This window comes from Phoenix dactylifera, chromosome 6, assembly GCF_051530095.1.
Source record: "Phoenix dactylifera cultivar Ajwa chromosome 6, Ajwa_hap1_PhDact_Kaust_v1.1, whole genome shotgun sequence".
In the NCBI taxonomy this organism is placed as follows: Eukaryota; Viridiplantae; Streptophyta; class Magnoliopsida; order Arecales; family Arecaceae; genus Phoenix; species Phoenix dactylifera.
The window spans coordinates 36,348,911-36,370,329 of NC_143195.1; the positions used below are offsets into that span (position 1 = coordinate 36,348,911).

The window sequence follows — 21,419 nt, forward strand, 5'->3', positions numbered from 1 at the left end:
TTGTCTTGCCCACGCTTCTTTAGCATCTCTATCAGGGAAGGATCCATCTTCTCCACCTGTGCCTCCACGATCTCGTCCGCTGACATGAAAAAATGCGCCAAGCCTTAAGCGGCGGCAGCAACATCCGGGGGATCGTCTGGCACTGTGATGACCTCGGGATCTTCAGCCGGCACGGGCTCGGGGTCGGGGGTAGGGGCCTCGGGTGCCGCCTCCAGGACGCCGTCCGTCTCGGCCGCCGGTGCCGCCTCCGGGACGCCGTCCGCCTCGGCCGCCCTCGTCGAAGGCTCGGCGGGGTCTTCTTCGTACAATCCTGCTTCGGATGTCAAAATGGCAGGAAGGCCTTCCATGTCGGACCCGTAGCCCAAGTCCATCCTCGGACGGACCGTCGAAAGGTCGTACTGGGGGCAGTACCGGGTCATCTGCTGCCGGAAGTTCTCGAAACCCCGGAGAAACCCGTCCACCGTCTCCTCCTCTAACATGTCGCGGAACTCCTGCGACCCCTTGAAGAGCTCCACGGCATGATCAGCTCGCTCGAGTGTCCTCCTCTCTCGGGCCTCAAGCTGCTCGATTCGGAGGCGGGAAACCCCATCCTCATATTTGAGGCCCGCGACCTCGGATTGGACCTCCCCCAAGCGCGCCTCCGAGGCGCGCAAGGCCGACCTGGTTAGGGCGTGAGCAGCCTTCTCCTCCTTGAGCCCCTCCGCCATAGCGAGGCGCTCGGCCTCGGTGGCCGCCCTCCGAGCCTCGGCCTCGGCCAGTGCCGCCTCCAGCTCGGCGACCCTTTTCTTGGCCGGCTCCAACTCCCGGCTGACCCGCCGGGTCTCTTCCTGACACCCCTGGGCGATGAACACCAGGGTGTCGAGCTCGTGAACATGCTGCAAAGAAAGAGACAAAATGATCGTGAGTTAAAAACATATGGGTTCGCTAATAACTTTAAGGAAACCGAGAAAAGGACTTACCCGGGCGGTGTTGCAGTAGATACTGTCAACGACCTCTTCCAGCGGAATGTTCCGGAATTCGGCCCGATCCGCCGGAAGCATCGCACGCCGGAACACGGCGCGTGCGACCTCAGGATCATGAATAGCCGAACTCCCCCGGGGGATAGGGGAGTCCGGCTCATCCGACTCCTCTCGAAAGTACCTTGAGGAGCTCGGCACGTCCGGCCTCAGGATCTCGGGGCCGCTTGCTTCGGGGCCCCTGGTCAGCTCGGGCCCCGGGCGCTGTGAGGAACCCGAAGCCGGGCCCTCCCGCTGGGCAATGGGGGCAGGGCAAGGAGGGGCCGATGGGCCCGCGTCGTCGACGACCCGCGCCCGCCTCGGGTCGGCTGTGGAGGCCCCCGCCTCGGGGCCGCTCGTCTCGGCCGACGTGGAAGCGCCGGCCAACCTCGCCTTCTTCCGAGGCTGGGGCATAGCTCCCCCGGCCTCGGCCTCTCGCCTCCTCAGGCAGGAAAAAAGCGATGTGTTGCTGGTCGGCATATGGGGAATATCTGAAATCAAAAATATCACCAAGTGTCAGACCAGTAGCAGTAAAAACAAAGGACAAGGGAAGAAAATAATGTAACTACCCTTACCCTCGGGGCGCGCCGAGCTCAGACCCACGCTCGCCAGGGCGTCCTCCCGTAGGAGCTCGGTCAGGTCGTAGCCCTTCCCGAGGGCTCGGAGAGAGTCCAGGGTCCTCTGCTCCCTCCCCGAGGGCTCGGAGAGCTTGTTGAGGGCCTTCAACCGAGGGTGTCCCCACCTCGGATTAAACCCCCACGGCGCCTCAGACGCCAGAAAGAAAAATTTCCCCTTCCACTCGTGTATAGAGGAAGGGGCCCCGCGGAAGAGCGATATACCGCCTCGGAAGGCAAAGTATAGCCACTCCGCGTCCGCCGGGTTCTTCTTCAACAGAAAACACCGGCGGAAAATACTCATTGAAATCGGGATCCCATGCCCAAGGCACAGAGACAGGAACCCGATGATGGTTCTCCACGAGTTCGGAGCGAGCTGTGCTGGGACAAGTTGGTACTCGACCAGCAAGTCGTTCACAAACCTGTGGACAGGGAACCGCAGGCCGGCCCAGAGGGTCTCGCGGTGAATCGCGATCCGACCTGGGGGCGGCTGCGTCACCCTGTCTTCCGGCCCCGCAGTTTCGAGACGAAACCCGGGCTGGAAGAAAAACCGGGAGCGGATTAACTCCAACTCCTCCCCTGACAGGCTGGACCCTACCTCCTCCGGACCAAGACCCATTTTACAGGAGCGAAGTGAAATCGAAAACAGAGAATGAAAACTGGGGAAAGAAAAGGAAGGGGAACCCTAGCAGTTGCAGGGTAGGAACCTACTAGACATCGCCGGAAATCGCTCCGGGCACCGACGGCGAGGTTCGGTTGAGGAAAGAAGCGAGGGAGAAAGACAACAAAAATAAGAAGCAGCCAAGTAAAACCTTTAGGGCAAACTCGAGGGGTTTATATAGACCCCCTCGGCGGTCCAGATCGGCAGGGTCGGTTTCCATCCCCCGATCGGATTGCGCCACGTGTCGACCTCGGAGACCGAGGCACCGTATTCACTCCGGATCAATAAATCGGGTACGAAATCGAAGCCCTGTTCCATCGGATCTCGGGGCCTCATTATGGGTCCGCAGAATCGAATCGCCTTGAAGAACGAACGGACGGCACCTCCGCTCCCCTCATTTAATAAGGCCCTGGGGCACGTGGAGCCCCGACGTAGCCTTTACCTCGCCGGATCCATGATCCAGTAATACGAGATCGGAAGCGTCCGATCCTAGGTCATGCCGCGTGTCCGTTTTGAACCCCGTAACGGCACACTCATTGATGAGCGGGGAATCCCGATTACGGGATCGAGGCGCCGCCTCGTTGAGCCCGAGGACCCTCATCATGGGTCCGCCGCACGAAGCGGTCTTGGCGATCCAAGAGACGCCACCCCCGTTACATCCGCTCCGAGAAACGTAAGGATACGGGCTCCACCATAAGTTCGCTGAATAAAGCAACCTCGAAACGCCCAAGGGCGCGGATCTCGCCATAAACACTCCGAGAAACACGAGGGCGCGAACGAGATTCGCCCCCCAACTCTAATGATAGACTTTACTTCCCACGTCCGAGCCCGCAAGCCGCTCGAACTCGGAAGTCGGGGGGTAGTGTTGGGGGAATAAGATTTTTCCCCCCCAAGTGACACGAATGCCCCCAAGAAGCCGCGCAATCGCCGACCCTGAACAGCCGAAGTCGGCGTCCGACCTCGGAACGCCCGATCTCAAGACATCCGACCTCGAGACTTCTGACCTAGGAAAATCTTGGTGCTCAAGGTCTACCCTTGTCAGCCACCTACTACGGCCGTACTCCTCCGAGGTCCAACTGAGAACCATACCCTGCCACTGCTTCAGCATTTATTGCGCATGGCCACTGTAAACCTCCAGTTCACTCAACAATCAATGCAGATCTCCGGCTTACTCCACAATTAATGCGGATCTCCGGCCTACTCTACAATTAATGCGGATCTCCGGCTTACTCTACATTTAATGCGTATGGCTCCTGTCATCTACGGACTCTCAGCTCTCCACGGCAAGTTAGCCCAGCAGAGTCTGGTCAACCATGATAAGTCTCTGATCTCGGCCATACCTCCGACACCAATGCAATGATTCGCCTGGTAGCGTACTGGTTCGGGTCGTACGACGCCCTCACCGCCGACATCAGCACAATGATTCGCCTGGTAGCGTACTGGTTCGGGTCGTACGACGCCCTCACCGCCGACATCAGCACAATGATTCGCCTGACCGTGCGCCGACCTGAGCCACATGCCGAGCCGTACTATGGCCTCGCCCTGTTACATCACAGGTAAACCGACCCCCACCTATAAAAGGGAACCTTGGCTTCTCAGGTGGAGGGGTTGGAAAAATTACACGCTCTACAAACACTTTATCTCCTCTTCAACACTATTTGCCCCCTCCCTGACTTGAGCGTCGGAGGGCCGGCGCCGGAAGACCCGGCCACCGGCTTGTTTGCAGGCACACCAGACGGAAGACGCCGCCCGCCGACTGGTTGCCGCCCCGCCGTGGTGACTCGCCGCTCCCTCTCCTCGACCGAAGATTGCCCCCGGGTCCAATTTCCAGCAACAGTATACATTTTGCAATTAGGTTTCAATTGTAAATGATTTTTCAACATCTTTATAAATATTTTTTCATATTTTTTGTGCATAAGTAGTTTGAAGATAATGGATCACATGCAACAATTTGGATCATTGATGTAGTTCTTCTATGGTTGAATTCAAAAACGGTGTAACTTTATAAGAGTTACACCCGGTGTAACTTGAATCTGGCAGTAGAAAATATATGCAGATGCTGACGTTTGGCACTTGAGATCTACATAGCTTACATGTGCCATATATCAATTTGTACGCATGCATCAGATCTACAGAAATAAATCCACGTACCAAAATATATGCAAGATCCGAACACCATTGCAATGGAAGGTTTAAATTGCCTTGAAATGAGCAATATGTGACATCTAACTTATTCTTGACAGGTTTTCGTCTGAAAAACTTAATTCGAGAGGTGAGCTCCTGAAGAGTGAAACTTAACTTTCAGATAGTTTGATTTTCATTTTTCTAACTAGATGGTAAGTTAGGTGCAGGTTAAATCCTTTAAATACACCAAAGATGGAAATAGATTGTTTGATTTCATGCAAATGTTTTAAAGGCGAGTCGAGTCTTTTATTGCTACCTGTATTATCATGAAAATTTTATCGCACCTGTTTGTTTTTTTGAGGGAAAAAAAATAAAAAGATTAGAGTTAAAGGAAGAACAGCAAACAAAGGCAAAGAGCGAATGTATTAAGTTTTTTTTCGCATTCAAATAGATGTATATAAAGAACAGGACTTTGCATATGACATTGTTATGTCATCATGCTAAATTATTCTTTAGGTAAACAGACCGATATGCATGCAGATATATTTTTTAAAAGAGTTGAATAAAAATTATTCCTCTCTGTCAAGTTTCAAGCCACCAAGTTCCTTGCCAGAATCCCCTCGAAGGTAACACCAGGCCCAAAGGCAAGTATAAGACCCCACTCGCAATCCTTCTCTCCCTTCTCCCTTCTCTTCCTGCTCTCCTCCACCATGTAGTCCAAGACATACACGATAGTGTTGCTGCTGGCATTTCCATAATCCCTCAATGCCTTCCTGCTGGCATTCAACTTATCAGGCCACAACTCCAGCCTACTCTCCACCTTGCTCAAAATCGCCGGCCCACCGGGATGAACCGCCCAAAACATCTCATTGTTCTCGGCATCCTCACCTCCTTCCCTACCTTCTCTCATCAACTTCTTGCAGAACGCCTCAACGTGGTCCTCAATGACCTGTGGGAGCTCCCTTCCTAGCCGAAAATTTATCCCCTCCTCGGTGAGCCGCCCGTCGATGGTCTTCTCGGTGCCCGGGAGGTACTGCTGGGCCGCAGAATGCAATTCGAACAAGGCAGTCTCGACGCCCGGTATCGGATCGACGCCGAGGATCGCAGCCCCTGCTCCGTCGCCAAAAAGCGCGGCGCCGACCAGGTCGTAGGGCCGGCTGGCGCTCGGGGGTCGAAACCCCACGATGGTGGTCTCGGATGTGGCTAGCAGCACGCGGCTGCCGGGGTTGTTCTCGGCTAAGTCCTTGGCGACGCGGAGGCCGGCGACACCTCCCGAGCAACCGGTGAAGGAGAGCATGATGCGACGGACGTCGGGGCTGAGCCCGAGGCCGAGGGCGAGGTGGAGGTCACCTCCGGGGAAGCGGGCCTCGCTGGACGAGACGTAGACCAGGTGGGTGACGGCGGAGAGGGGCCTCCCCAGTGCCTTGATGCACGACAGTGAGGCTTCCACGGCCATTTGCGTGACCGCCTTGTTGGATATCTCCAAGCGTTGCTTCACCGTGGGGAGGCCTTCCGCTGCCAGTTCCGGGTAGTTCCTCAAGATCTCCTCGGACATGACCACGTATCTTGTTTTGACTGTGGTTGTCTTGCCTACGATCCAAAGAAGGCATGCAACTCTTAGTTCCTACGTACTTTGCTAAAGAAATAACTCGCATCAACTTGAGTTAGGAGAAACAACATATATATTATTAGCAGTAAGCCAGTAATAAAATAGAGAAGAAGAAGCTGAGGAGCTAGCCATGAATCTTGGATTACAAAGTCGAGTCAGCCTCTGCTTGAGCTCAGGGTCATCGCATTTTGTGTTCTTGAAATAGCCATCTACGAGGAAATCCTGCATGACTAGTTGGTGAGGGAAGGCTTTGCCAAGCGCCAGGATTTTAGCTTTTCCTTGTGTGGGGTTTCGTGATTTGTTCTCTCCAGTGCTTGCCATGAGGGTAGAGAATGAATACTAGCTAGTGATGCCAATGGCCAAACGAGGAATGCTGTAGGACTCTGAGAATCTGGGAGGTTTCCTGCGGTTGTGTGGAGAAATGCAGTAGATGGAGTTTATGTACATTTCAATCAAGAGTTTAAAAGACTTGCACACCAAAAGATGGGGTAAAGATTGAAACTATTTTTTTTACTTCCGCCATCCCGGTCTAGTTGAAAAGCAGTAAGTGCATGAAGAGGACGTTGCAGTTGAGAAGTAGGACTGGTGTTGGAAGTGACGATCACCTCACAAGTTATTGTGGTGGTGTTTTTTTTTTCCTCTAGTTTTTAGTTCCCTGCTTTTGGTGGAAAGCAGATAGCCATCAGGACTACATAGAGATCCATGTATGGTGTAGATCTTGATGAGCAGCAGATGTGATTTTTCAATTATTAGTTATTGATCACAAGCATTTCCAATTTTTTACTCTAATTTCGTATCATGTCGCATGAAATCAACACCTCGCAGTCCATTTTATCCTAGGTCAAATTCAAATTAGCTAATGCTCTTACAATTATTATTTCTACACATCATTTACTGTAAGTGATACATATCGTGGAAAAAGAGAGTCCATCTGCAACTTCAATTCATATGCAAAAAGTTTTACTATTGCAATTATTATTGTTTTCATACATATTATTTACGACGACTGATATGGTTTGTGGAAAAAAAAAAGGAGTCAATGTATGAATTGAATTCATATAGAGATTGTTTTTCACACATAACTAAAAGAGTTGATGTGGTTTGTAGAAAAGAAAAGTCCATATATTGCTTGTACAAATTGAAATTGGTATGAAGGCACGACTATGATAGAATTTTTAAGATATCATCTAGAAAACTTTCTCATCTATAATTGTTTCTCCTTTATGCTAATTAATTTATTATTTATTTATTTATAAATATTCATGTCTTTATTCTACATGTCGACCTCAAATCTAGACATGCATAAAATTTAATTATCATTTGTTATCATAATTTTCATCTATATCCTCCAATATCCTAACTTAATTATTTGCCTAAATTCAAATTTTTAGACACGAGAATATATTCAACTTTTCTTCTAAAAAATATATATTCATTGCGAATGTAACTGTGATTTCACAGCTCGATTGATTAAGAAATAAGGAAAAATACAAATCTAAACAAATATGCGACCGTCATGACAAAGGAATGATCCATGCTTGAAAAGCCTTTCACAAAAAAAATCCTACCATGCCAAGAACGATCACTACTTTGCATTATATGTCATAATTTTGTGGATAACTAACATTAAATATTGATTTTTTATCTTGATTAAATATCTGGACATTGATTACATATTAATTTTGTGGAAGAGGGCAGAAATCAACATTCACCATTCCTCTTTTTACTTCATTATCATTCAGTATATCGGTCTATAAAAATTTTGCTCGACTTTTCCATCTTCTCCTCAATTTTGATATTCCCATCACAAGCAATTTTATGAGATTTGCCAACAAATTTCTATCTCGTTACAGCTTTTGCAATATTTGTATGAGATAAAACAATTGTAATTGTTGTAGTATTTTTGCCTTTTCTGATCTTTATTAACACCACAAGTTAAACACATCTTGTGAAATATGGCAGTGGTCATAGAATCAGAAAATAAATTTGGATTTACAATAAGAAACTCCAATTAAGTTGTTGTGCACTAAGTTTCATGTGCCATAAATAATTTGTTGGCGAGAAAAGGAGTAGAGAAAGTATGATCAATGGAAAAAAAAGAAAAAGTATGTATTTGGTTGGAGATTTCAAAGACAAAAAAAAGAAAAACAACTTTTTCATAGAAATAAGTTTTCTATATTTTATAAAAAAAAAATTATATGAACCGATATTAGAAAGCTACTTTTCTGCAAGCTAGAAATTGTTGTTATTATTTTTTAAAAATATTTTCGTGCATGTGATTTTTTTTTTTTAGTACTTTTATTAAGGAATAATAGATATCTATATAACATTTCAAAAATGGCCACCTTTTACCATTTGAGTTTGAATTTTCGAAACGGTGTACCTCACGCCGAGGATCACTCTCCTCCCAAAACTTTCATACATTGTGCACCCTTGGATCTCCATCAAGCCGTTGTAATCAGCCGTGTCATGATGGTAATTTTACATTAGTAGGGAGCAGAGCCCCGTTGCATCGAGAGGTTTCCACTCGAGGGCGGAAAGGAAGAATACGGGTCATAGAGAAGGGTGGAGAGAACCAAACAAACAAGAACGACGACTCTCCAAGATTCTTTTTCTTTTGATCTTTTCTAGTTCTAGATTTTTAGTTTGATCCCACTCGCTTTGCGACAAACCCTAGCAGTTGTCTGCAGTTGAAGGGGTCTCCTTCTCTCTCTTTCCTCTTCTTCTTGTCCCTTCTTCGGGCTCCAATCTCGAGTATGTCTTGTCTTTAGGGTTTGTTTCTGTAGATTTTTGGACCCTCTTTTTCTGTTTTCAAAGTTCTTGGAAGATCGTCTGGCGTGGATTTGATCTGTTTTTCTGTTTGTTTCTGTAATTGCTGAGAGCAGTGGATTTGTTTCTCTGTGAAAGTTTTTGTTTTTAATGGCGTAAAGGTTTAATTCTTTATATATTCTTTTCGTGGGGGAGAAGATGGATCGGTACCAGAGGGTGCAGAAGCCGAAGGAGGCAACCTCTGTCAATGAGAATGAGATTCGTATTACGGCTCAGGGTAGGATGCGCAGCTACATCACTTACGCCACCAGCCTGCTTCAGGTATACTATATATGTATCCTACGACAAAATAACGCATCGGAATGTTTGTTTCCATCGCTCTTTCGGTTTCTCCTGGTAGAGGTTACTATTTATGATCATAATGACTTTGATAGGGAGGTCAAAATATGAGCTTTGCTTCTTGTATTTCATGTGTGCAGAGTATCTGACTCATGGTGCTTCACATTGTTTGAATTGTGTATTTTATTAACTGTGTTGGGTGTTTAGAACTGTAAGCATGCAATGGACAAAATTATGAGTTTTGTGATGATTTGACTACCTTATAGTTAGAACTTGTAGTAGAAGAGAGAAACAATCTTAAAATTCACACATGAATCAAAAGGAAGTTTTTGAAGGTGTGTTTTGTTTCTATGTTGTTATCTTCTTTTTTTCCATCCTTTTCATTGATTGATCTTGCCAAAGCATTGATTATTCCCACCAAACTTTGTCTTTTTTAAAAAAAATCTTCTTGATGGCTTTTTATTGTGATGAAGATATTCGACATCACTCTTTGAACTATGCTGCAGTGGTAGGTCATGAATCCCGTTTATGTTGAGGTGGACGGTCTATTCTTGTGCTACAATCATGGCAAAGAGTGGTTCACTTGAATATTTGTTTGCCTGAATCACTAGTGGTCATGGGAACCTTTTATACTATTCATGATGCCCATGTCGTTTTTTGTTGTACTTAACTTGTTAGTCACATTCTAATTCGATATTGGTTTTATGATGCCCATGTCGTTTTATGTTGTACTTGTTGTACTTAATAATACTATTCACTATGCTTGGTTGATTTATAATTCCAACAAAGAATTGATTTATAATTCTGCAATAGTTTTGGAGCGTTTGGATGCATCAATTAGACTAAGTTAATTATTATTAAGCACCCAAGCATTATGAAGTTAAATGGATGCAATGCATGATTATCGGATGCGACTCTTTGTTCTTGATAGTTTACTTAATTTATTATGAGGTCAAATGGCATGATTCTAGATGGTGTGATTTTATTAGGATGCAATGAATAGGTAAATTTCATTTTTTGTTGCTAATCAATAATTTCAAATAGAAAGACCAGGGCAAATAGCATTTATCTTGTGAAAATAGAGGAAAATCACATCAATATCAAAGAACTTCTTATTTTTGGTCAAGAAAAGCGAATATTGGATGCTTTATTCTTGCTCGCGTAATATGTTATGAAGATTTAGAGCGAAGAAACAAATCAAACACATGATTTTATAAACTTGGAAAAAGCATGTGGTATGAAAATTGACTAGTGGTATAGATAGCTCTGGTGAGCTTTCTGATTCTATAATGTGTCTTCATTCATCTTGTCATTCTCTATATGGTGTTTTTATTATTTGCTAGTGAATGTCACATGCCCTAAAGACTAGGAAGAATATTTAAGTTAGTAATAAGGCCTCCAAAGTTGTATTGTTTGCATTTTAGGCAATGTAGAAGGGAAGAGTGGCAGTGTTAAGGACCAAAATGCTCATTCATACTATACTATACATGCAATGCATACTGTGCAATGAAGTTATCACAACAGGACAGGGGTTTGTGCGTATATACCATTCGTTCCAACTTCTATTACTTCACAACAATTTGTACCAATTTGTAGCACCACCGCTCTTCCAAAAAAATAAAAAATCCCTCTCCTTCTCTCTCACAGTGACAACAAGTTGTCATTTACCACCGATATATGAAGTTCCCACAATATTGACAGAATATCTACAACACCTGCATTGCTGCCCACATCAAACTAGTTTTTGTCATTGAAAATGCATACTAGTCTAATTTATAGAAGAATCCTGGTCCTATAAATCTGATGCTAAACAGCAGATATAATTGATATCTAAGATGATTTGTTATTCTAGATTCCTGTGGATGTGTTAATCATGTTTACAGTTTACCTACACCATCTATTGTTGGATCTCTAATCCAAATTACATAAGTTATCCAAAGCAAGGGTGCTCAAACAATCCACTGACCATGTTGGATGTGTTAATATGGTCTATACTTCGCAACATGAACCCAAGTCTGAAAACTTGTAAATATATACAAATAAATTCATAAATATTGATTTAAAATTTAGAAGTATTACTGATGTAAACTTTAAAGGTCTTGCTACTCTTACTTGACCTTTTGTTCATTTTTGTTTAGTTGCCTGTAAAGCTTGTTTATCTTATTGAAGTTTGATGATCCCACAATTTTGATTTGCTTTTGCAATCATGCCATGTTTTACTTAATAGTCTATTCCTTTCCCCAGGTATCAACCTCCTTGCCCAAGCATCAGGTGAAACCACTTTCTGAATTTGATTATGGTGGAGGTACATTTCTTCATTTTATCTGTTTAGCTGCTTTATATGCTTATCTTTGTTGACAATTTATTTGCACTCTAGAGGGCTCACCTGGTGGTCGGGGCAGAGGTCGTGGGGATCATGGCAGGGGAAGAGGGCTAGAGGTGTGTCATTATGCTTCAACCTGTCTTGTCAGACCTAAATCTTCACTCATCTTTTGTAACCTAAGGCATGACGGTTTAGGATTTATATGTAGGAAATGATACTCTGGCTGTGGATTACAGCGATGGAGGAAGGGACAACAGGGGATGCGGATAATGGCATAGGTGGTTGGGGCCGTGGTAGAGGTAATGGCTTCCGAGGCCGTGGCAGAGGCTATGGTGGCTGGACTGACCACCAGCAGGACAACAGATATAATGATGAAGCTCCAATTTTCAATCATGGCAGAGGTATTACACTGGCTGTTACTTCACCTATTAAATTTGCCCATTGGCCTCAATCCTGGCAACCAAGTCTCGTGTCCATGACTTGAAAGATTAGTCCCTGTCTTGTTTATCTTGATCGGGTCACAGATCGCAGTGTGGTAACTCCTATTATACCATTACATCCTCCATTGGAATGAGTTTTTCAGAGCATGAGATTAAAAAAAAAATGTTCTCTTTCCCTTGAAACTAATACAAGGACAACAAATTTTTACCTTTTTTTTTTAATGATCTGAATATCTCTAACTTGAGGAGCCATATAATTACAGGTTGTGGTTGTGGGTGGGGTCAAAACCGAGGAAGGGGTCGTGATTCTAGATCAAATGGACTGGTCCATACAGTTAATGGTGGAGCATAACTGGATTGATCTTTATCAAGTCTGTTTCTACATCATTCGGTGTTGGATGCCTGCTCCTATGTGCTGGTGTTTACCATTTGTCTTACACACATCAATTAACCATAGTTCATGTAAGCTGTCTTGGCTTCAGGGTGACAGTTGAATTTATTCTGTTGGTTTAATTATCTTCTAATTAGATTAAGTAATTGTAGCATTTCACTAACAGAGCAGTACATTCTTTTATTTATTTTTTATTAACCTTGTTTGGTCAATGAGGATGTACCGTTTCTGTTTATGGCTGATCCTTGAAGTATGATGTGCTGCTTAAAAAGTAGGATATGAGTGTTGTTTTTATCACCGATGAGGACTTAATGCTTGACTTTTTGGCAGTAGCATGAAACCTCAGAATACATGATAGCAATCTCTTTGGTTATGATATGAGTTATCATTTAGAGTAAGCCATGAGGCATCTTTATGGAGGAATATGGGTATGCAAGTTTCAGAAGCATAATGTAAATGGAATTTGACTGTTGATTAATTAGATGTGCAAGGGTGGGTTCTTTTAATTGTTTTAATACCTGGCCAAAGCAGGTGCTTATATTGGTTTCAGTTTTCTTGTTAATCAATCTGCACCACTACCCTTGCAACTGCAGCACCCCACTTCTCCCCCTCTCTTCTTCCCCCCCACCCAAAAAAAAGGTATGCTTCTTTCTGCTTTACATAATCTGGAACATTTTTTTTTTTTTGGATTTAAAGTTATGAATTGGGAGACCTGCTTGGAGATGTCGCCATTTCTTATTTCAAAGTTCTCGATGCTTACGTGGTTTGTCTTGGCAACTATAATTTTCAAGTTATTTTCATTCAGCTTTTCTTTTTTCTTTCTCATTGAAACGGAAAATCTTTCTTTGGCATTTTAGTTGTCATCTTCAACTAATAAAATTGTAATTTTCCTTCATTGCTACATATTTTATACAGGTGTGATGTAAATAAAAGGCACCGTTGAAGGAATTTGGACAGGTCAAAACTCATTGAGGAGATTATGATTTAGTATATTGCTTTGATGTCTGAATTGCAAATAATATTTTGTAACTTCCATCTAGATTTCTTAGTACCAGCACGCCAGAAATTCATTTGATACTGATGCCTCTCTGAGAGGGAAAGAGTGATGGGAGAACAACTTGAGTCGTTAGTCCATATGCAGAGTTGGAACACTGCTTCTTGAACTTTTTTTTTTTCCTTCACTTGTCCAGCGATAGAAACTGGACGTAGCTGTCCTCGGAGAGGGGTGGGCGACCTCGCTACCAGATTGGACTTTGGTGCAAGATGGGTGCATGAAAGGTGCATTAAATGTAGAAGATATAAGAGTTTCAAGGGAGAGTTTTTGGTCCATGCATGAGATTTATTTAGTTACAGTCTTGGAACCATGTACATAGTAGTCTCGCCAGTCTTCCATTATTTGTATCCTATCGACATCATTAGATGTCAACGCATCGAAGCAGTAAAAGGCATGATGTTCCAACCATCAAATCTTGCTTCAGCCTTCAGCAAGACCAAACCAACTCTCGGATGAATGGTGAACTGGTTAAGCCAGGAATGCTGTGTTTAGGGGAATCCAAATTGGATCAGTTGTATTCTCGGCAGTACTTGCTATTTGATTGCAATCAATTGAGTCGACGATTTGCTTGGTCCTATCTGGATCAATCAAATTTTTGGTTGGATGGACTATTGGATTGCAAATATTCTTGTCTATGGTCTAATTACCTGGAAACTCGGGCCTAATTCCTTTGTTTGGATTACTAGTCCCATTATTTCATGGATGTGAGATTTAACCCATATCACACGAGTTCCATCATTCCCTACCCCTTAATTCCATAGGATAAGGAAGCAACAAGCAGTTTTGGCAAGTCTTGAACGTAGCCACCACGTCTCCAAGGAGGGAGTTCTTGATGACGACCGAGTTTCATAGGAAAGGAATGGAGAAAAGACGATTGGTGTTTATTTCAATTTATATTAGAGCTTGAGAGGATAACTAGATGTTTGGTACAAAGGGAATTTTGTTAGGATTTATAGACCATTGTTGATTTCGCCCGTCGTGATTCTCTCTCCTTTTGAAGAATCTTGACAAAGAGTTGTGATCGAAGTGAGGATTAATCATGTTCTAGTATTTTGCCATGTTCGATGCAAATGACCAATGATAGATATGAAGTGAGTGTGATACGTGCAAAGATGGAAGAACCTACTCATGCATAAACCAATGGTTGTTACTTAGGACCAAAATATAACATATGGTAGAGTGAAAACAAGTAAACAACTCATGGCATGGGGCCATGATAGAGCAACGCTACAACCAAGTTCTTGGAGATAGTAGAATGGCAGCTCACAACATACGTGAATGCGGCCTACAAAATTAGAAAACAAAAGACTATATATATAAGTGGATCCGACAAAGACACGTGATTCGCCCAAAAAAAACCTCTGGAGTGGTGAGCAGTAAAAGAGACAACCCAATCAGCGGTACATTTTACCTCTCTATAAATATGCATGGTCTGATGGGAGCCACACTTTCTTAGTAATCTGCGGATATCGTGGAGCAGCGGCCTCTCCTCAGTAATGCAGCTCCGACCCTAAATCCACTCGATCACCGTGGCTGAATCTCTCTTAAAGAAGATGTAATCCGTGCTCAACATCTGTCTCGCATAGATAATACTCTTTCATGGAGCTCTGAGCTCGGTGCACACAATAGACGTATCGAAGATCTCCCGCCCTTTTGCCGCCACCAGTTCGGCGTTATGGTCTCTGGTGATGAATACCACATCTCCGCAACTCCTTTTTCGCTCATATTACTATCGAAGTTCACCATGAGGAAGCTGGGGTTGGGGGCACCCAAGAAACCAGCACAGTCCCTTACAGCTCTTTTCAAATGGTTTTTTTGCTTAGAAGGTACGTGCCGTACTCTATGACGAACGAACCCAAATCTCTGGTCGGCTTGGCTTGGCCCGGGTTAAGGTCCGGAGGGTTCGGCTTAACCCTCTTGACCGTGGCACCGTACTTAAAATAATCTCTTTCTTCCTGGAGCTCAAAGAGGCCAAAGGAAAAAGAGAGAGAGAGAGAGAATAAAGGAATTCTTGCGACCTAAGCAAAGAAGCGAGGGGCCAAACCCTAGCTCAGTCCTCCTTCTATTGTCTTCGCATCGACGTGAGCTACTCCTGTTCCCTTATTCCCTTCTTCGGTTTCTCCACCATATGATCCATGATTTCCTTGTTTTTACGTTTTATTCTCCAATTTTTTCACTATCTGCTGATGATTTTTACCAGGAAAAAGAAAGAGAAAGGGAAGGAAAGGATGAGTAACGATGTGGAGATGAAGGAGGTTCAAGCTCCATCTAATTCCTTATCCTCCGCCACCGCTTCTTCCACCCTTCAACGTAAGATTACGATGAATTAGCAAAGAAATTAAAAAAAAAAACGCTTTTCCTTCTAATTCTCTACAGTTTCTTGTATTTGCCCCTTTTGGGGTTTTTTTTTTTTTTAAAAAAAGTAATTATGGGGTACTGGTTTGGTTTCAGATCTGAAGGAGATTGCTTCCCTGATCGAGACCGGCGCATATGCCAAGGAGGTGCGGCGAATCGTGCGGGCGGTGCGGCTCACCATGATGCTCCGCCGGAAGCTAAGGGCGCCTGCGGTCTCTGCCTTCCTTAGCTATGCCCTTGCCCCGGGCTCTGAGGCCCACTTGAGGCTCTCTTCCTATCTTCCGAAGGTATCAAAGAGAGAGCACTTTAGTTATCCTTGTACCATAATCTTTACTTGCTTAATATTTTATAAAAAGCATATGAAAATTGTAATCTTGATTCTATCCACCTGCTAATTTTTGTTCAAGAATCATGGTATCATTGTGTTTGGGCAATGGGCTTAACTAGCATAGCAAATGTTTGTTTTCTGTGGAATTTGCTTGATCAGCGCATCGTTATCATAATATGTTTAAGACAACACAACTGCTAGGTCATCAAATTGTTCAAAGAATTTATAGGATTTTTAGATCTTTTGTTAGAACAAGAGAGAATGATTTAACCTTTCATTTACCATCGTTTACGTGAATTATCAGGTCACTGTGGCTAACTTGAAGACTTCTGTAGGATCTGATTTCTACTGGTCAGAGTTTGTTAATCATAGGAAAACAATTCCTTTTGCCATCGGAAAACATGGCTCTGAATGAAACTCTCGGGATTTGTTGAGAACTCATTAAAGCAATATCCGTTAAGTAGTATAAGCTTTGATCATCCTTTTCTTGGCTTTCAAATGCTTTTATATGGCGAGGATAATATGTTGGGCAGGGGGAGGCGGAGGAGAAGTGAATAACAGATTTTTGTGAATACATGTTGAGTGTAAATCATGAATTCTGGCTAAATCCTAATAGTCTCTCATACTGTTCTTGCATATTTCTATCACAATCTGCACATATGGATTAATTTTTGTTAAGACCTTCAATTTAAATATGGATATTTATAGTTTTTTACGAGAAATATATATGTTTAATTTTATGGGCATCAGCAACTAAGTCTTGATTATGATGTTGAGCTATATACATATAGAGCAATATATAGGTAGAATGAGCTTTCGGTTTAGGACAATGTGTACCTATCTTCTCATTTTCTTTTTCTTACCTGTACTTCGCCGCCAAAAAAAAGGATTATATGTATGTATATACATATGATTATACAGTGGTGGTGATCTCATTTCTACTTGTTGGAGTTTGTTAATCATAGGAAAACTACTCCTTTTTCCATCGGAACGCATGGCTCTGAATGAAACTCTCGTGATTTGTTGAGATTTGAGAACTCATTAAAGCAATATCCATTTAAGTAGTATAAGCTTTGATCATCCTTTTCTTGGCTTTCAAATGCTTTTATACAGCGAGGATAATATGTTGGGTAGGGGGAGGCGGAGGGGAAGTGAAGAACAGATTTTTGTGAATATATGTTGAGTGTAACTCATGAATTCTGGCTAAATCCTAATAGTCTCTCATACTGTTCTTGTATAATTCTGTCATAATTTGCACATATGGATTAATTTTTGTTAGAACCTTCAATTTATATATGGATACGTGTATTTCTTTTTACAAGAAAGATATATGTTTAATTTTGATGGGCATCAGCAACTAAGTCTTGATTATGATGTTTGAGATATACACATATATGGCAATATATAAGTGGAATCAGCTTTCAGTCTAGGAGAATGTGTACCTATGTTCTCATTTTCTTTTTCTTATCTGCCGCATCAAAAAAAAAAAGGATTAAATATATGTATAGATGGTGGCCTGCACAGAGTCATCATGTTACAAGTTGCTGGTGATGGTGGTCTTTTCCTATAGTTCACTGTTCTGTCTTTTCCACATGGGCATATACATTAGCATTTTATTTTTTGCTAGAACTCTTTTTCAATGTTTACCATCCAACTTCTTCCAGATCTATGGGTGAGTAGTTTGCACTTTGTCTGTTTTCTGGATCTCTGCCTCTAGCCAAATTGTTTGTGAATGCAGAACTCACCACTGTGATCTGGAGGGCCCAGAGGCTCCTCGATCCAAAATAAAATATATTTCCATTTACCATGTTTAACTCATAGCCTTCTATAAATAACTTCAACAAATTGCTTTATCTCAATGATTTGTTGTAATGATATTTTATATTGTACCTGGCGGATTTGCGTGAGATTTGCAGGAAATTATAGTGATACCCCATATTTTTTATGTAACCCTTACAAAGCACCATTGCGTCACCCTCCTCTAATGATACCATACAGCAGATGACTGCCATGAGTATGGGCATCAAATTTCTTAAGTAGATAATTTAACTTCATTGTTATGTTTTTGTTTATTCTTAGCATCCTTTATTGGATCATAATACCCCAAGATCCCTTCATGCATTGCCTGATACCGAACATTTCAACCTTTTAGTTTTCTTGTAAGGCCTCCTAACAAAGTACAGGTCATGATGTCAAACTTAAAGCTGCTGCTTCCAATCAGCCTTATTTTACTATTTTACTTGTACATCTGTTTATATGCCACTCCTCTCATGAGATTTGATTAATGGATTGTACTGTTTATCCAGCTGAATATTATACTGTTTATGCTCATGTTTTATGCTTATCTGCATGTTTAGAAACTTTTGTAAATTTATATGAGATTGTTTTTAGGATGAGGAACGTGATATGGATGTGGATACAGCAACTTCAGCAGCTCAGGGTCTTGCTAAGTATTCTCTGCCGGAGCTTGAAATCTACTGTTACTTGCTTGTTTTGATATTTCTGATTGACCAAAAGAGATACAATGAGGTAATTTTCTATAATTGATGGTTGCTTTAATATCCTTACTGGAACTGAAATTGATATATTATTTCACTTTTCCAATATGTTTTCTCTTGCAGGCTAAAGCTTGTTCCTCTTCTAGCATTGCTCGCCTGAAGAATATTAATAGAAGAACAGTTGATGTTCTAGCATCTCGGCTGTACTTCTATTATTCTTATAGCTATGAACTTACAAATAATCTTGCTGAAATTCGCGGGTGAGCTTTATATTAAATAAACAAGTATAGATGTCATCATGAGCCAATCTAATTTCTGTTTTGTGAAATGCCTTAGGAAGATGATATTAGAATAAAATATTTTCTTTCACCCCTTGTCAGGACCCTCCTTTCCCTGCACAGAATGGCAACCTTACGACGTGATGAGTTGGGTCAGGTCTGTTTCTTATATTTTCTTATATATTCAGACATATGGAAGGTACTAGCTTTTCATGATGTTGACATGCAGGAAACTCTTCTGAACCTTCTGCTTCGCAATTACCTCCACTACAACCTATATGACCAGGCAGAGAAGCTAAGGTCGAAAGCACCACGTTTTGAGGCACATTCAAATCAACAGGCATAACATCTTTCCTAGGATTTTTTTTTTTTTCCATTTTCAAATTTGGTTGGATCATCTCATGGTTGTTTGGGAAAAAAACGTCGCCAGTATTTGTTGTTTTGGTATAGTTTTTCTGCTAAGACAGGTAGTCATAGGGAAAAGTTAGCTAGCATTATTATCTAGGCTATGCCATTAGCACAGAAAGCAATATGGTTTGATTTTCCAGTGACTGCTAACGCTAGGAATTTTCTTGCAGTTTTCTCGGTACCTGTTCTATTTAGGAAAGATCAGAACCATTCAGTTGGAGTATACAGATGCCAAAGAGAGTCTATTGCAAGCTGCTCGGAAGGCACCAGTTGCAGCTCGAGGCTTCCGAATCCAATGCAACAAGTGGGCTGTCATTGTCCGCTTACTTCTTGGAGAGATTCCTGAGAGAACTGTTTTTATGCAGGAAGGCATGAAGAAGGCTTTGACACCATACTTTGAGCTTACAAATGTGAGTATTTTGTATTATTTTAAAAACAATGTTCATCATGTCTACGGTTTTTAGATTCTTTCTTTTTCCTTATTTTAGGCTGTTCAAATTGGGGACTTGGAGTTGTTTAGGACTGTTGCAGATAAGTTTTCTGGGACATTCAACTCAGACAGGACGCATAATCTGATCGTGAGACTGCGGCACAATGTGATAAGAACTGGGCTCCGCAATATCAGCATCTCGTATTCCCGCATATCTCTGGCTGATGTAGCCAGGAAGTTGAGATTGGACTCTCAGAATCCTGTGGCCGATGCTGAGAGCATAGTAGCCAAGGCCATCCGAGATGGGGCAGTTGATGCGATCATAGATCATGCAAATGGGTGGATGGTTTCTAAAGAGACTGGTGACGTCTACTCTACTAACGAACCACAGATTGCTTTCAATTCCAGGATTGTCTTCTGCCTGAACATGCACAATGAAGCAGTGAGGGCACTGAGGTTCCCACCCAACTCCCACAAGGAGAAAGAAAGCGCAGAGAAGAGGAGGGAGAGGCAACAGCAGGAACAGGAGCTTGCAAAGCATATCGCCGAGGAAGATGATGATGAGTTCTGATGACGACTTTGTTAGATGCTACATCGTTTGAGCACACAGGTTCCTCGAGCTCCTTTGGTTGGCGAGGATAATCCAAGTGGAGATTGTTTAATACTTTTTTGCCATTACTCTCTCTTCGTTGTTTCTAATTTGCAGTAGTCAGGATGCATTGATCTGTGTTTCAGAGCGTACAAGTTGGATTCTTAATTTATATTACTTCTGGATCTACTTTGCTAAAATGAGGCGGCACATAGATTGGCTGGCTTCTTGGATTGGAATTATTTAATACATTTTGATGGGAAAAGACTGCTTTTTGATTGTTAGAAGGGCTTGGATGATGACCATGATGATGCTGGTCATTGCTTGGAATAATCCTATTGGTTTATCATTTTTGTTTACTAGTACTAATCTAATATCTCTTCCATTTCATGGTTCATGAGATTTTGTCGAGTTGAGGGTAAATGCATACAGGGTGTTCCGCTGAATGTATTGTATTAGTTCGTTGTGAACCAGATCCCACCAGGACGGGAAGCAGCTCGGTATGCTACTGCCATCTCTACCACATCGTCGTTGAGGCTCCTATTACGGTTCTGGAACGCAGCAGGCTGCATCATCTATTCAGAAGAACGGTTCATGAAATGGAGGAAAGGATGTCGAAATCCTGAAGATTGCAGGATTGATGGAAAACGTAATGCAATGACAAGTAATCACTGCAGCACGTTTATGCTCCAAAGTCTGTGATGGTAATAATTCAGGTTTATGGATCAAAGAGACGATGCTGGTTCTTTGCAAGCTAGCTGCCTGTGAATGAGATTATGATGGCATCCCGGAAGCAAAATGGGATATGAAGAAGTTTCATGGAACTAACGTTAAAAGACGGTCGCCAGCCTTAAGCCAGCATAATTCAGTACTGGAATTCGGTGTGGCCTAATGTCAGCTTTTCCCCTTCTTGCTTTTCATATACCTACCGTCTTCTCCTGTCGTCTCGGGTCGGTACCACGACCAAAGCCTGAATCAAGGTGCCCCATTTCCCACCTCTTCTTCTTCACCTTTAACACATGGTAAACTAGGCTATTAAGCTCTTCCATTTCCCCAAAGTCTCATTTACATATCAAATGCCACCAACATGGGATTCGATTTTTTTGGTACATCGGCTGTTCACACACGACGGGTATGAATATGGCCAACAAAATCAAAAAGCAAAATACAACATAAAAGCCTTAGCGCCGGCCCGTAGTCTGCCCACCTCTCTA

At 42.9% G+C, this 21,419-nt stretch overlaps 3 protein-coding genes across 4 annotated transcripts; 2 read left to right on the forward strand and 1 right to left on the reverse strand.

Annotated features, from left to right (window-relative positions):
• Nucleotides 1–4,841: 4,841 nt before the first annotated feature.
• Nucleotides 4,842–6,346, reverse strand: LAP5 (Chalcone and stilbene synthase family protein). The gene is made up of 2 exons (XM_039126959.3): nucleotides 6,150–6,346; nucleotides 4,842–5,984 (listed from the first exon to the last, which is right to left on the reverse strand). Exons 1-2 carry the CDS (start codon nucleotides 6,322–6,324, stop codon nucleotides 4,984–4,986), a joined length of 1,176 nt encoding a protein of 391 aa, XP_038982887.3. The 5' UTR covers nucleotides 6,325–6,346; the 3' UTR covers nucleotides 4,842–4,983.
• Nucleotides 6,347–8,425: 2,079 nt separating this feature from the next.
• On the forward strand, nucleotides 8,426–12,424 carry LOC108510973 (uncharacterized). Of its 2 annotated transcripts, XM_089923636.1 has the most exons (6): nucleotides 8,427–8,757; nucleotides 8,971–9,093; nucleotides 11,356–11,416; nucleotides 11,489–11,550; nucleotides 11,643–11,835; nucleotides 12,138–12,424. In XM_089923636.1, the coding sequence occupies exons 2-6, from the start codon at nucleotides 8,971–8,973 to the stop codon at nucleotides 12,224–12,226; spliced, it is 528 nt and encodes a 175-aa protein (XP_089779762.1). In that variant the 5' UTR covers nucleotides 8,427–8,757; the 3' UTR covers nucleotides 12,227–12,424. The 2 variants fall into 2 exon arrangements, with proteins under 2 accessions (XP_089779761.1, XP_089779762.1); XM_089923635.1 differs by having other exon boundaries at nucleotides 8,426–9,093.
• Nucleotides 12,425–15,238: 2,814 nt separating this feature from the next.
• On the forward strand, nucleotides 15,239–20,470 carry LOC103721146 (putative 26S proteasome non-ATPase regulatory subunit 3). Its single transcript, XM_008811217.6, has 9 exons — nucleotides 15,239–15,400; nucleotides 15,520–15,629; nucleotides 15,771–15,961; nucleotides 18,394–18,531; nucleotides 18,624–18,760; nucleotides 18,881–18,935; nucleotides 19,008–19,118; nucleotides 19,357–19,596; nucleotides 19,675–20,470. Exons 2-9 carry the CDS (start codon nucleotides 15,548–15,550, stop codon nucleotides 20,185–20,187), a joined length of 1,467 nt encoding a protein of 488 aa, XP_008809439.3. The 5' UTR covers nucleotides 15,239–15,400; nucleotides 15,520–15,547; the 3' UTR covers nucleotides 20,188–20,470.
• Nucleotides 20,471–21,419: the final 949 nt, after the last annotated feature.